The sequence below is a fragment of the Durio zibethinus genome, chromosome 5 (genome assembly GCF_047325235.1).
Source record: "Durio zibethinus cultivar Kanyao isolate XHJ-2024 chromosome 5, ASM4732523v1, whole genome shotgun sequence".
NCBI classification, from domain to species: Eukaryota; Viridiplantae; Streptophyta; class Magnoliopsida; order Malvales; family Malvaceae; genus Durio; species Durio zibethinus.
Genome location: NC_143166.1, coordinates 5945989 through 5962106, shown reverse-complemented (window position 1 = coordinate 5962106; position 16118 = coordinate 5945989). Strand labels below are relative to the sequence as shown.

Sequence of the window (16118 nt, the reverse complement as noted above, 5' to 3'; positions counted from 1 at the left end):
CTCTCATTTGCTGGGAGAACTATGATTCTTAAATCTGTTGTCAATGCCATTCCAATGTATTACATGCAAGGAGCTAATCTTCCGATTAGCATATGTGAAGAAATCAATAGAATTAGCAAAAACTTTCTTTGGGGATCGACAGAGAACCACAAGAAAATGAATTTTGTTAATTGGGACATTGTGACCTTGCCTAATTCAAAATGAGGCTTAAGCCTCCAAGACATGAGAACTCTCAATAAGGTTAATATGGCTAAATTTGGATGGCATTTCCTTAATGAACCAGAGAGTATTTGGACCAAAATTCTTTAGGCCAAATACTCAAGAAATGGAGAATTCATTAGGAAGGCCTGTTTTCCCATCTGGTCAGGCATGCGCAAAGGAAATCCTATTCTCTAAAAGGGGATTCGATGGGTTGTCAAATCGGGAGCTCAAGCCTTATTTTGGTCGGATGATTTGACTGGCATGGGTCCCCTGAACTCTATTATTTTTGGTTATTGGCTGCCTCAAGATGAAACTTTGGTGGTGAAAAACTTGATTAATGACATTGGCTCTTGGGATTTTGATCTGGCCAGTGCGCAGGTCCGGGATGAAATTCAAGAAAGGATCATTGCTGCTTCTATTCAAGTGGGAAGTGATAACGAGGATACCATTAGTTGGAATTCTCTCAATCTGGTTCTTTCTCACTTAGCTTATAAGATGCTAAAGAGTTCTACTAGGGGAAACGATGAAAACTGGAAAGTTGTTTGGAAAACCCCCACCTTACCTAGGATTCAACACTTCTTATGGTTATGTAAACACCGAAAGATTGCTACTCGGGACTCTCTCTTCAAGCGAGGAATGCATATTAATTTTACTTGCCCGAGATGTAATAGGGAAGATGAAACCCCTAGCCACTGTTTTAGAGATTGTGAAAAGATTAAAGAGTTCTGGGATGCTTTACATATTCCTCCCGAAGTCCTCCCTTCGTTTAATACGGACTTTGTCGACCAGCTCTCTGTCAACTGCAATTCTATGGTGGAGTCAACTATTTCTAATAACCCTTGGAAAGTTGTTTTTCCCTTTACTATTTGGCTTCTTTGAGAGGGAAAGAACAAGCGTATCTTCCAAGAAGTTCCTGAAAGCTTTAGCGGTTGGTACAACAATCTCCAAACTCGTGTCAAGGAATTTTGGATCACTAATTACCTGGAAATCCAACCAAAAAATACTACACAAGTTAACATTGGCTGGAAGCCTCCTCTTCAAAACTTCATCAAACTTAATACTGATGGTTTTGCTAAAGGTAATCTTGGCAGAGCTGGGGCTGGAGGTGTGTTTAGAGACTATCTTGGAAACTGGATGGGAGGATTTTCTCGCAAGCTTGGGATCACTACCACTTTATAAGTGGAACTTTGGGGGCTCAGGAAGGGGCTCCTCTTTGCTATTATCTGAGGATTTGACAACTTGATTGTGGAAGTTGACTCTTAAGTTGTCTTAAGGTTTGTTTCTAATGATGTTACTTCTTCCCATTTTTACTGGTCTATTGTTGACGATTGCAGGTCTTTGCTGGGATGCATCCGCAATTACAAAATTCAACACATCTTCAGGGAGGCCAACCCTTGTGCTGATCGCTTGGCTAAAATCGGGCCGTCCATTGGTTCCACCTTTGTGTGGTTTGAAGAACCTTCTTCTAGTTTATCTTCATTGTTAATGGCTGATGTAATAGGAATCAAGTTTCCCGGGACTGTTATTTTGTAAAGCCCCTGCTGAGGCTTGACTTTGGTTTTATGCACCTTTTATTCACCAAAAAAATAATAATAATAACACCCAAAAGAGAATTTTTTTTTTTTAACAAAAGAAATATAGCTCATAGAAAAGATTGTAGGTGCAAAGTAAAAACATGTTTGTTGTTTTCCAGCTGCTGCCTGTTTGCTTTTTTGTTCTTATTTTTTACTTCCTGACAGTTTTTTTATACAATATAAAAATATTTATGTTTTTATTTTTGTTTCTAAAACCAAAAGGCATGCAGCTTCCTCGAAGTTGATTTATTTGCTTATTCCTCGAAGTCGCATAACATCGACGTATTTGACAAGCAAAGGCTTCACTACAGCAAGGTAAACAATCCTACATGAGGGCTTGGTGTCTTAACTTCTAATGCTATTTGTTGATTTAAGATGGGAAAGTAGAGATTTGGAGTTTCACAACTGATCTATTAAATGATATTTCTGAGCAAAAGGAGAAAATTTTAAGATCTGAACGGTATATGAAACCCCACAAATTGGGTTCTTTTGCCTATTAAAAATGGCGGGTCTTTTTTTTTTTTTTTTTGCCAATGAAAAAATGGTGCTTTAGATTGTCTTGCTCATTAAATTGTGTTGAGCAAACCACTGGTCCCATTCGATGAGCAATATCAAATTCATAAATTTCTTTGGCTTGAATAGAGTTTGACGATTGTCATTGAGGAAAGAGTTGGATTGGCATCTTGTAATGAAAGGGATTCTATGAGTGGTTGCTCGGTACATGAATCTCTTTGTTCAATTCCAGATCAGACAACTACAACATGCAAGCTCACCAAAGTTGATGCTGTTACTCGATCTTCTCCTTCTACTCTCTTCGACTGAGAACGCAACCCAAACTTCACATGTTTCTTCACCTGTAATTAATTAAGACCAGCAGTCATACAATTAATGAGCCTTCTAGGGTGCTGCAGAATGTTCATATAGTTTCTTTGCTCTATAGTTTTTTTAAACAGGTAAAATCTCCAGATGCAAGTGCCACTATGCCCTCAAACTGACCTCTGTAATAGGTTTCTTATTTACTTTCAGACACACCCTTCTCAGTGTTGTTTCACGTCATCCATAGATCTCCATACCCAATACTCATATCAGGTAATTAAGTTAATCGTAAGTGCTCCCCGATTATTGCTCAAAGATCGGGTCTACATCATCCTAAACGTTAATCTGCTTATCCTCTTTGAAACCTATCTTATTCTATTATTTAAGATTATTGGATTTTAAATTTTAAATTTTTAAATCCTTTATATTACTTTTGTATAATTTTTAATATATTTAAATAAATTTAAATATAAAATAATTATTTTATTTTATAAAAATTAAATATATAAAAAATATAATTCGATGTAATTTAAATATTTTTTGATCTTTTATTTTATATTTAAAATCTGATTCAAACTTAATAAAAATATTTAATATACAAATTAAATAAAAAAATCAATCAAAACCAAAGCAAACCAAGTTTCTACGATTTCAATCAATTCTCTATTTTTTTTTATTTTTTTCCACCCTTACAATCAAGCATCCTATCTCTCTTCGCCATTGATTGTTTAAAGTTGCAATTAAACTTTTAGTCTTAGATATCTCTTTATTATTATGGAGATAAATATGATCACCAAAATTAATTAAACACAAAAATTAAAATTTAGTTCACTTAATTTATATCATTTTTAGAAAGTAACATTTAGCATATTTAAATTTAAATTTTAACACTAATTATTTTTCTTCTATCTTTATATGTAATCTCTTTTATAAAAAAAAAAAAAAATTAATTGAAGTGCAAATAAAAATTAAACTAATCTTTTAACATAATAAATCTCATAAAAATTAAAAAAGTGCACATAAAAAATGGATAATAATAAAAAAAGAAATTATCTTATCACTGTTAATTAAGTTTTTAAATTTTACAAATAAAATTAATAAAATAACACATATTTTTAAGAATATATTAAAAATAAAAATAATAATATATATATGATAATTTTTAACCTTACTAATGAAATTTAAAAAATTAAACTAAAAATATATATAAAAAAAAAGGGGCTCATAGTAAATTATCACAGTGCAATAAATTTTAAAATTATTGGACTTACTCTTGCAATAAAATTTTTATAAAGAAATTATTGGAAAAACATTAAGACATCAAAAAATCCCTCACTTACTCACCGTAATCCCAAGATTTAAAAACAAATTAAATTAATAATGTTAAAAATTAGCAGTAATAAAAATTAATTAAAAACCCTAAAATGGATGAACATTTCTGCTCAGCCTGTTGACGTTAGTGAAGAACCCGACCTGCCTATACGGCAAATACGACCGCCGTTTATCCGCTTCTCTCATGGCTCTGTTTTTAACATAAAGCTTTTCGTGAGCCGATAGCGATGCCGTTTTACGACTCTTCTCTTTCTTCACCATTGGTTTCTCTCCCGTTACCTTAACCTTCGCAGTCTTCTCTTCTTTTTCGTTTTTCTTCTCTGTTTTTACCGACGAAGCTGTGGAAGGTGGATGGTTTAAGAAGACGAACGCGTCTTTACCGTCGCTGTTACTTCGAAGCATCAAATTTCGTAACCTCCAAAGCTTGGAAAACCCTGTGGAGTTGCACTTCTTACACTTTCCAGGTGAGGTTCCCTTTACGGTTTTTCCACCTCTCCTCCACTCGCAGTACGGTCCCCCCGGTTCCGACGAGCTCGACGACTTCGTGTGCGGTGAATCTTCCACGAAAATCTTCTTCAATGGAGGCCGTAGATACACATCACCGACTTCAGACATCAAAACGGAGCCATTTTCGTCGGCAAAGAGGAGATCTTCTTTAAATAACGGGAAAACCGAAAGGATCTGACCGTTTTGTAACACGTCCTCCGCAGAAATCGGGGAACCATCAGGAATTAAACAAACAAACGAAAACTCTTCCTCCTTCCCTTCGTTAACTCCAAAATCATGGGTAAAGTTACCGGCGAATTCCGGAAATCGGGTTCCACAAAACCTATTAAAGCTGGGAGACAAAGACAGAGAAGCACTCATGACTTGCATCGTTAACAAAAACAAGAACCTCGAAATCGAACCTTTCAATATCTTTGTGCCAAATAGAGAAATAAACTAAGACGTTGGTGGGGTTTGAGGATGTGGCTTCGCCGGGTTTTTATAGAGAGGCGGTTGGTTACAGAGACGATGGAAACTCCCGTGCTTTTTGTCTTTTTAAGATATAATAATGGTCAAATTATCCTGCTATTCTCTATAATAAGATTCAAAATTTAACTCTTATAATATAACAAAGTAACTGTAGTTCGATTTAATAATTTTAATTAAATCACTATATCTATTAAACTTCTTTCATAAAAAATGTTGATCTCATCGCTGATTTATTGATATAACCATTAATTTTTGCTGATATGACATTTTTTTTTATTAAAAAGAAAGATGATGCTAACGTGGATTAATGAATTTGCCATGATCATTTCATTTAATCTATGTTAATTTTTAAGAAGTATAATTGTTTATTTTCAAATTTTATTTATTTTAATTTTTAATTTATTTTAAGTGAAAATAAAAAAATTAATACATTTTTAGGATAATTTAATTCAAACCTTATACTCCAAAAACTAAATTTTAAATTTCAAAAAGTGTAATAATTAGTTACATAATTTGACCATAATAATAGTATTATATTATATGACAGGTATTAATTTTACACTTAAATTGAAAATATATTTACTAATTCATATATTTGTATTATATAAAATATTAAAATTTATATATTTATATCGTATTTTATATAAAAAAATATATCATAATTTATGTTATTATAAAAATGTAAAATATAATTTTTTTTATTTTATTAAATTTATATATAATTATTTTTAAAATTTTAAATTATATTATTTTTATTATATTATATCATTATGTTGTTGTGATTTTGATTACGCAGGCCATAATGTAAATGTAACGGAAGAAAAGCAAAAAAAATGGGAAGGGTGCTTGATGGACAAGCTACACTTGTTGCAATTCGTGTGAATGTAGTAGAATGAATATGTATGGGGTTGACTGGTTGGCCCGTTGGATCAGCCGCAGGTGACGTTGACTAATGCCTTTCTTTGGAAAGTCCAAAGTCAATATGGGATATGTTACATATAATGTGCAAATCTTGTTAAATAATAAAAATAATAACTAGCAATGAGATTTGATTTATGGGTACGGAAAAGATTTTGAAATATTGAGATTTTAAATTTAAATTTTATTGTATATAAAATTTATTATTTAATTATATTTTAATTTATTTATTGATTTTTTAATGATTATAATTTAATTATGAATTATAATATAATAGTTGAATATGCAATTTATTGTATAAATCTAATACTTATAAATTAATAATAATAACTCCAGCTATATTTGGTGGGTGGATGTATCATGCGTGATGAAATGGGTATATGAGAAAGAAGGAAATTTGGGAAAGATTTTTTGTCCAAAATTTTTTTTTTTGAAAATTTTAAATTTGAAAATTTATATTTATCTATCTAAAAAAATATCACGCATATAAAGTCCTTTGAATCCACGAACTCTGAGCCCTTGAGAAGAAGAGGCCTAGGGTAGATGGTCAAACCAATAATATATACAATATTAAAATAAAGAATAAATTTTTGGCTAAATTTTTTTTTAAAATCTTAAATTAAATCAGCCAAAATTTTCAACACTTTAAAGTAGCGAAGAAATTAAATCCTTGCTGATTATTAGTTAATGATCATAATCAATTCTTAACAATATACTAAATCAACCATGGTGCATTTGTAATTTTTTTTTTAATTTGTAATGTAAATCATATAAATTTACAAACAAAATTAATAAGATGATACGTAAATATATTTTAAAAAATAAATATAGCATATGTCAATCTTTAATTTTACTTATAAAATTAAAAAAATATATTGACAATATATTAAATATTAATTTTATTTAAATGTTACATAATTGAAAACTTAAAATATGAATTGTTTGTCACCCAACGCAAGCAGATGAGGTTTGAACTGACGAAAATAAAACAATAAATGGTTAAAGAATTTAAGGTACATGTTCGGTTCCAGATACGTTTTACTTGGGCATCAAGGAGCTAAACTCCAAGTGGTGTCAACAAGAATAAATAAATATGTTGTTGACAAGGTCTTTTGAATTTTGGAGGTTTAGGCTGTCATACATTAACAAGGTCGACAAATACAAAAATCTGTTAATACTACAAAATACAGCAGGCAAATTGCTATATATCCTACCTCAACCGTCGGACAACTTGTTCGTTCGGTCCATCTCAAGTTTGACTTTTCTTTCTTGGTACAAACATTGACTTTCGAAATTCTATTTGGTTCATTTGGAAGAAACTTTAAAAGCAAAATCACACGATTTTTAGTTTTTCTGTCTGTCAACTGTCCAAATAAATTAAAAAATATATTTATATTAATGCTTTTTTGTTGCTTTTATCTAATATTGAATATTGACTAATAAAATCATTTTCATCAGGATTATATCTGACTAATATCACAAAACTTCTCTTTCACGATTCGGGATCCATCCATTAGCACAGATGACAACAGCAACTCCAATGAATTTGGTAAGACGGGCTTTAAGGATACAGCTGTTTTGAAAAATACTGCAAGTTTGGGAGATATAGCTGCTGCCTTGAAGCTCTCCTTGATAAAAAATTAAACATCAACACTAATCCAATATGATCCCTTTTGAACTCTAAATCTATATGTAGACCCAACTAAGAAATGCAATAAACATATTGAAATTCAAGTCTAGTAACAAGGTGAAAAGCTTTTGTTTTCAATGTTGGCCACTCTGCTTCTCTGATTTTGTTTTTTATTGAATTTGTATTCAAAAAACTACAAAGAGTTACTCTTGATTATTACATATGATTACTTTACCAAATAATCATTTTGGGTCATCAAAATTTGAAAGATATGTGGAGGCTGGGTAGTGAAAGAGAAGGAAACACTTAACCAGAATTATTTTAGATTTTCTATTTGGTGATATCATATTTTTAGTAGCATCTAGATTCTACCGGTAAAAACTAATGAAGATTCCACCAAGATTTTTGCTTCTTCTAATATTTGATGGGAGATAGAAACACTGGTATAATTACCTTTATAAACGTGAGTAATGGTAATTGAATCCTTTTAAGAATTAATTTGAGAACAGAAAAAATAAATTTTTAGAGAAATGTATATGTAGTTTCAAGGAAAAGAGAAAGGGAGAAGTGAGTAGGGTTTAAATATGCTGATTCGTAAGTGTTTTTAAAATGAAATGCTGACATGGAACTTAAGTGTGCAAAAGTACCTTATATTAGGAATAAAGTTTAAAACAACTCCAATTTTTAAAATAAGATTATAAATTACCTTATTTTAGGAAAAAACTCAGGTTTGTTGTTTCGTTCTTCCTCCAATTTTTTGCGTCTAACCTTTTCTCTGGCCCAACTTCTTTTCTGCTCACTTCTTTCTTGGGCCAACTTTTATGCCTCATGCATATGTTGCTTCTGGAGCAACCGAGCTTATGGCTACTTTATATTACTTTCAATAAATCGGAAATTTTGAAACCATTAGCTCAAACACTTCAATTGGTCTGATACCCCGCGTTCAACCTTTCCTATATTGGTCATAAATAATGCTACTGAAAATTCAACATTATTCTTCTTCTATTCTATTATTTAGATTGAATAACCAATAAAACAATAGGGTACTAGTGATTCTATCTCATGTTTGATGTTCAATTTAATGGTAAAATAAAATTGGATAAGTTATTCTCTTAGTTTACAATGATTCAACTCTTTTTTAAAAATAAAAGATTACTTTTAATTTATAAGATTTAATTTTAAAAAAATATTTCACCTATAATCATTGGAGTATGTTAAACCAATTATAATTTAAAATTGTATATGGTCCATCAAATTACAATTCAGAACTACACTTATAAATGATGGACCCTTATATAATTTTTTTTTTGCTGAATAGGAAATTTTAAGATTGTAATAAAAAAAATTATAGATGATATACTCGCTAAGAATGAATGATAAATATTTTTTATAATTGTATTTTATTCTTAAAAATTATGTTTCTAAATTGATTTAAATAATGCGAGTTCAACTAGCGTCTTTGTTTGATTGATTAAACCCAAGATGCTATTAAGGTTAATAGCATTGTGTTCCCTAAATTTTGAATCAACTTTTATTTTGATTTTTAATTATAAAAATTCCAATTAAATTTCTAATTCTTCAAAGTTATCATTTTGATCCTTTAATCTACAAAAACGTTTAAATCAATATTAAGTGATAGCTGATGCCACATAAATGGCAATAACTAATATCTCAAATAGCTGATGGAGAAGCCAAAATAAAATTTTACTCAAAATTTAGGAACCAAGATAATTGTATCTATAATTTTTGTATATTTCAAATATATTTTGTTAAATATTAAATTTTAAATAAGATTTTTATATTTTTATTTAATATAATATACTAGTTAAATAATATTTTTTTAATAAAAATAGCTTTTCAAAAATTAAAATAAAGTTAAAATTTTCAATATATATTTTTAGAAAATTTCATATCATTTTAAAAAATTAAGAATATTTTTGTAACAGATTAAACAATTAAAAAAATCATATCATTTTAAATTATTAAGTATAAATTTTCATATCAATTTAAAAAATTGATATATTAATCTATTTATAATTTTTTCTACTAAAAAATTATTTTGGGAACTATTATTTATTAAAATTTATATTTATAAATAATAAAAAAATAGACAATAAAAAACGATCCTAACTGCTTCTGTCCCATAAGAAGAAGAAATCAGATTATTAAAAATAAATTTATTTTATATAAATAAAAATAGATTCAAAATAATTTTTTTTGAAAACTCAATTATTGTAGTAAAAGTCAGTATTTGTTAACTAATTCTTAGAAACGATCAAGAAACATTGGGTTATTTTACACGTGTCAAATATTGTGTTTATTAAAATAGTATTGTTTAATTAGATATTTAATATAATATTATCGCTCAAACAAATTGCATGACATCATTGCTCGGGTAAGTTGCGACTCAACACCGATTAATTTTAGATTGAATGTTTAACATTATATTAGAGCCCAAATTTTGTTTAAAGATTTTTACTTTATACTCTTTTCAAGTTTGTTATATTGTAAGTTTTTATCTTTATTTATATGTGATAAAAATTTGTTAAAATAATATTATATCACATCATTTAAATACTAAGTTATATGTGATGTTATATTTAAATTAAACTCGTACACCTATAATCAATTGATTTTAGGTTTATTGTTTAACTATCCTAATAAAAACCCTTTGCTCAAATGGGTTAATTCCTCCCCTATATATATATATATATATATATATATATATATATAGAGAGAGAGAGAGAGAGAGATACTGTTACACTAGTGTAACTCTTTTTTTTTTTTTAATTTTTGAATCAAAATTAAATTAATAATTTATTTGAATCAAAATAATATTTTAAGTTTAATAATTTTGATCCAAGTGTTAAAATTGCTGGACCAGTTCCATCATGAAGGTTGAGTTGATTTTGGTTGCCATTGGTGTAACTGTATCTTCGGTACTGGTCATAGAAAATTTGTCAAGAAGATCCTGATATATTTATGTTGGGGCAGAAATGGTCCAGAAGGAGTTGTCTTGCTATTAACAAAGTTCTCCAGAAGTTGTTCAACGTCAATGACCTCCAGTAAAAGGAGATAAAAAAGTCGAATTGCCAAATTTTCTAGTATTCTTTTCAATGAATTGAAGAAACATTAAGAGTATAACCCTATATTAAAATCCTATCTAATTCTGTTTTTCATTCCAAGACTGAAGACGCCACTTGCAAGAAGTCAATTAAGCCTCCAAACTCTTATTACCGCAACTACTATACCCGTTGTCGAACAAGCTGCATCACCGGTCATTTGCTGCTCCTCCTGCTGCTGCTAACTTGAAGTTCCTGCACTCTAAAGACCCGATCAATTAACAACTTGAATTGATGATCTTGAAATAGAAAAGATTTATTGTTCAAGAGTCATGACAGATGGAAGTTATCCCCTTCAAGCAAACAAAAATTATGCTAAGCAGCCAACTCACATGCTTATGTCAAGGAAGGAATAGACTTAAAGTTGAAACTAAACCCTTAAAAGCGACGTCTAACAAATTTATGACAAAAACTACTAGTCATATTCTTGGTAATGAAGTAAACCCAATTTCTACCATGAACAATTAAAGATGTGAAAATTGTCAAAAACTTTGTGGACCAGTCTGACATCAGTGCTGAAGAAGAGACAAGAACTAGCATGTGGCGGAAAGTGTATGCTGATTTCAAATTGGGATATATATATATATACACACACACACACACAAAGGTTCTGAAAGCCAACTAGCTAAAATGCAATTTGTTTGCATTAATTCAATTTTGGAAAGAAACTTGTTGAAGCGGAAAGTAAAATACATGGTTTAGAATATAAAACATCACCTCGTTTATGTACAAGTTGACTACCGCCGCTAACAACTGGTTTCCCGCTATTTCTTTCACACTTTGTATCAGTTGCGGCCTTGTAATCTTTTTTTCCTGCAAGAACCAGATGCATAGAAATGAATGGTGAGATCCAGTTGTATATGAAATAAAAGTCCCGAAGCCAAAAATGGGGTTTAGAGATGAGAACATAATGCACTTACTTGAAAATCTGCATACTGTTTGTTAAGGGAAGCCATGTCTGAAGGACCTAAAAACCTTGAGAGCATAGAAATCAACTTGGGAAAACTCATCCATGGTGATCTAGGCTTGATGGTATTCGCCTCTAGTAATCCTTTGGAGTCTAACTGATGCAGAAATCAGACTGGATAAATACTATATTATGTGATAAATAAATGTATAGAAACAAATTAATAGTCACACACTAAACAAAAGTTGCATCCTAGTTAAGCTGCTTACCTCTCAAGTAAGGAGCCTCAAAACTGATGATGTAACAAGGGAGGATGTGAGAATTCATGTAAGCACTCCAAACAATATATTTTCTGGGTGCTGAAAGGTCATCTACCCCAGAATCGAACTCCGGGGAACTTGGATGAAACTGATTAGAATCGGTCACCACTTCTTGCTTTCCCAATATAACACGGCATAACAACAAATGCCTCAATCCAGTTTCATCAACCTCTGAAGACAACACACTGCAAAACATTGAGAAAAAAATTATTAGAAATATGATAAGTTAGCATATTTATGCATCGATTGCATATATTTCACTACATCACAAAGTTTGAGTAAAAGGAAAACCCTATTTATCCCAAAAAGAAATAAAAACTCTTACGGAGCATTTAGTTTGCAGAATTTTAGATTCTAAGAGGAAAAGTAATCCTCAAAAAAGTGTAAAATCTTGAAATGAAGTGAATCTTCATGGCATAAAATTATTGGATTCTTATATTTGATTGAGAAAAAAATCAAATTACTTAAGCATTTATTTTTACTGTAATGTCTTTCATTATATAACAAACATAACAATTCATCAAAATAATAATCATCAATTAATGCGTTTCAAATATTAAAAACGCAATATTCGAATGATCAATTATAAAAATAAAAATTTATTAATTAATTATTGCATTTTAAAGCCTAAAACTATAGTATCTAACTATAATATAAAAAAATTTGCAAAATCACTGCATTTTTATTCCAAAAGACACAATAAATACGACAATGACATGCAATGAAGTTGGAGTTTTGGAATTCCAAAACTTTTACCCTTTTATTTATGATGGTTGGTGCGAGTTATTGAATATCATCTTTTCCTTTTTTTAAGGAAAATTTATAAAATTTTGTATTAAATTATTAAATAAAAATAAAAAAATTAAAATTAATAAATTAAAAGTACTTAATACATAAATTAAGTGTATAAATTTTCAAAAATTTTTAATAAATTTTAATATATTTTGTTATAATTATTTTTAATAAAAATTTTTATAAAACTTTTACTATTGAATAAATATTAATTATTGATTTTCTCATTTAATTCTATCAATTTATCTATTTTTATTTTTTATTGAAATTTTAATTAAATCATTATTATTAAAAATTTTATTATATTTAAGTGTGAAAATAAAAAGGTTAACAGGTTATCAAATATTACATTTTTATTCAAAGAAACATAATAAATAATCATAAATACTGTGTTTCAAAGACTACAAATGTAGTATTCGAGTAAGAAAATATAAAGAAGATTTACGAGTTATCAAATACTATATTTTTGTTCAAAGAAACACAGTAAATAATTACAATTATTGTGTTTCAAAGCCTACAAACACAATATTTGAGTGAAAAAAATAAAAAAATTACTCAAATTAAAAAATTCCATAACAAAAGCAATTCACAATTATTTGATTTTCATACATTGATTTTCATGAGGTAAAATAAAAAAAAAAACATTTTTTATTCAAATCAAATATGGTTAAAAAGTAACTTTTCTCTTGAAATCTTAAAAAATCATAAATAGAGGTGAGTTTCTGATTTTGAAATTTTTGGATACCATTAAAATTCTAAAATTACTCTTAGGAATTATGTACTTATGAACTAAACATGGGAATTACATTCCCAAAAGTAAGATTTAGGAAAAAAAAATCAGATTCTCCGAACCAAACAGCCAATGAGATTTCATATGAAAATCAATGTTATAGCATATGTTGGTAACTGAATACCTAGGGTTAACAAATTTGTCCTAGATTCATAGGGAAAAAGAATGATGAAAAGGAATTAAAAACTTAATTCACTTAATTTATAAAATCACTTTTAAAAGTGACATTAAGAAAGTATGATATTCAGATCCCAATATTTTAACTTTTTTTTCTATCATCAAATTGTGACTTCCTTTGCATAAAGAAAAAAAAAAGATGAAAAGAGGTTTATAATTAAAAGGAAAATTGAGCATCAATAATTAATTGCTTCTTTGTAGATAGCTATAAACAAAATAAGATGATCATCCTGCTAACAATTGCAACTACTTTCTTGCGCTTGTTAATGCATATAGCTTGTTATTGTTAACCAGTCTAACAAACACAATTAATTTACCAAAGAAACAAGTAATTGAAAACGAAGAAAACCCCCCATGAGAAAAACACGAGCCTAGCCTAGGTCTTACTAGATAGTTTGGGTGAAAATTTTTAACAGAGAAGCTTTGGTTTCTTCTAAATTCTAATTATTGTCTCAAAAAAGAAATTGAATCCAGAAATTATAAAGAGCTATACATACCATCTACAGAACGTAACAATTCAATAAAAATCATCATTAGAAAACAGTTTAGAAAAAGCCTACCTGTCGAAGGAAAATTTTGCGGGAGATAAAGAGATGCAACGTCTAGAACAATCGATATTTCCAGCAGCCTTGCGATACCAACTAAACCCATGTATCAAAATCTCGCAAATCTCATCCCTGGAAGCACCATACCAAGCATACTTGAGATTGGCATCTCCACCACGCTTGTCGGCCACCGCCTTTGCGAAAACCTGAAAGCTTTGTGCTCGAACTTTCCCTGAACAACTAGGGTTCAAGTTCTTATGAATTGCCACGATTTTTGTTTTCTCAACCAACCCCAAATTTTGACCCATGCCTGAGAAAAAACTTGCTCTGATGATTGAATCTTCTGAGGTTGATTTACGTATCTTATTAGCGAAACCGTTTTCGACAAAAAACCGGAAACCCGAATCAACCTCGGTGCTTTCGAACGTAGCATCTGGGATTTCCTCATTAACGATCGTACCCGAGACTTGATCTTCTACAACCATTTGATCATCTACAACCAAGAAATGAAAAGATTTTTTATTTTTTCTGAAAGAGTAAAGAGCGTTACACTTCCGTGGCTTAGAGAAAGAACCAAATGGGGAAAACAAGGAGCAGTTACAAAATTTATTTATAGGTTTACGAAGGTTGATTTAACCGTCCCTTTCATTTTTTTTTTAATTAATTTTCAAATTGTTAAAATAAATAATACTATGGCCGTTTAACGCGGCGACGCACAGATTTCGTGCCGTAGCATAGAACAGAGTACGGGCGAGCATCCCTAGCCACGTTAGAATTTTGAGGTTTTTCAGTAAGAGAAAATTACATGCTCTAGCCTTACTTTTGGAGAAAGTAAAGGGATCTTCCCTGAAGTAAGGGATGAGATTTTATTATACGGAAGGGTATTTTGGATATTTGATAAATAATTAAAAATTAAGATGTTTATTAAATGAATAATTACTTGGGAAACAAGTTTGAGATAGTTGTATGTATCGTATGTGATCACGTCAATATTGTGTGATTGGAAAGGTTTTTATTCTGTCTCTTTTAATTAGAATTTAAAAATCATTTTTTCAAGCATTAATTTTGTAATGAAAGATGACTGATTGATTTAATGGAAAACAAATTTGAATCATAAAAGAATATTTTAATTTTGTACCTTTTGAAATTTGACTTTGCAGTCAAACTAAACGAAATTATTTTTTATTTAATTGAATTTAAAATTTTGGCTTCAGGTAAGTCTTTTTTATAAGATGAATGAAAAGTTTAATTGAGTCAATTGATTGTCGGATTAAGTCTAATTAGATTTAAAACTTTAAAACTTTATTTGTAATTTGTTTGAATTGTTTGAATTTGATTTGACATACTTAATCTTTTTTGATAAAATTATGACTTTTTCTGAGTCAACGTACTCTTAAACTTTAATTCCCAAATAGAATACTTTTAAATTCTTTTTCAAAATAAAAATAATTTGACTCAATTTACTTCCACGTAAGCGTTCTATCCAACTTAGCATCTTCTATCATCAATTCTTTTCATTTTTTCCGCGCAAGCTGCAACATTTTGCTATCCTTTTTTTTTTTTTTTTTAATATTTTTCTTCCAAACTCATGTTCTAAACAAACTTCAACAAATAAGTATTTACAGGAAATAAGACTTAAATAGATAAGCCCTCTTGCATTTTGTTTCAAAATTATCTTCACAAAATACTCAAATTTGAAAGTTTCCTTAATTTATCGAAGCCTAAAAAATCCTTTTGCTTATTAAGAGTTGACCAAAATTAGAAAAAAAAAAAAAAAGAGTTTGGTTTCATCATTTAATGGGATTTTGATAATTTGAGAATGATTTAAAAAAGAATTTTGTGATTTCATATTTTCACTCCCACAAGTTTTGTGTAGGATAATGATTTTAAAAAATTGGCAAATGGGTTTTTTTTTTTTTTTTCCTTCATTCAAACTTACAAGAATTTTTGGATTTGAAGCAGACAACCAAGAAAAAAAAATGGAAGAGAAGTGAAAAAGGGAGAAATGTAGGAAAAGAG

The 16118-nt window shown here is 29.4% G+C and overlaps 2 protein-coding genes and 1 pseudogene across 4 annotated transcripts in view; 1 reads left to right on the top strand and 2 right to left on the bottom strand.

The window, feature by feature from the left end:
- Positions 1–1833, top strand: part of LOC111281456 (peroxisomal membrane protein PEX14-like) — a 28998-nt pseudogene extending 27165 nt beyond the window's left edge. Inside the window, exon 12 of the transcript XR_016341993.1 lies at positions 1536–1833. The product of XR_016341993.1 is annotated as a peroxisomal membrane protein PEX14-like (transcript). The remainder of the gene's footprint in view (positions 1–1535) is intronic.
- A 1983-nt stretch (positions 1834–3816) lies between these two features.
- Positions 3817–5169, bottom strand: LOC149518722 (uncharacterized). Its single transcript, XM_089761479.1, has one exon. It carries the CDS (start codon positions 4797–4799, stop codon positions 4011–4013), a length of 789 nt encoding a protein of 262 aa, XP_089617605.1. The 5' UTR covers positions 4800–5169; the 3' UTR covers positions 3817–4010.
- A 5274-nt stretch (positions 5170–10443) lies between these two features.
- On the bottom strand, positions 10444–14821 carry LOC111282862 (putative inactive poly [ADP-ribose] polymerase SRO2). 2 transcript variants are annotated; one of them, XM_022871136.2, is made up of 5 exons: positions 14115–14821; positions 11745–11980; positions 11489–11628; positions 11286–11381; positions 10444–10763 (listed from the first exon to the last, which is right to left on the bottom strand). In XM_022871136.2, the coding sequence occupies exons 1-5, from the start codon at positions 14582–14584 to the stop codon at positions 10725–10727; spliced, it is 981 nt and encodes a 326-aa protein (XP_022726871.2). In that variant the 5' UTR covers positions 14585–14821; the 3' UTR covers positions 10444–10724. The 2 variants fall into 2 exon arrangements, with proteins under 2 accessions (XP_022726871.2, XP_022726872.2); XM_022871137.2 differs by having other exon boundaries at positions 10444–10770; positions 14115–14818.
- Between the last annotated feature and the right edge of the window lie 1297 nt (positions 14822–16118).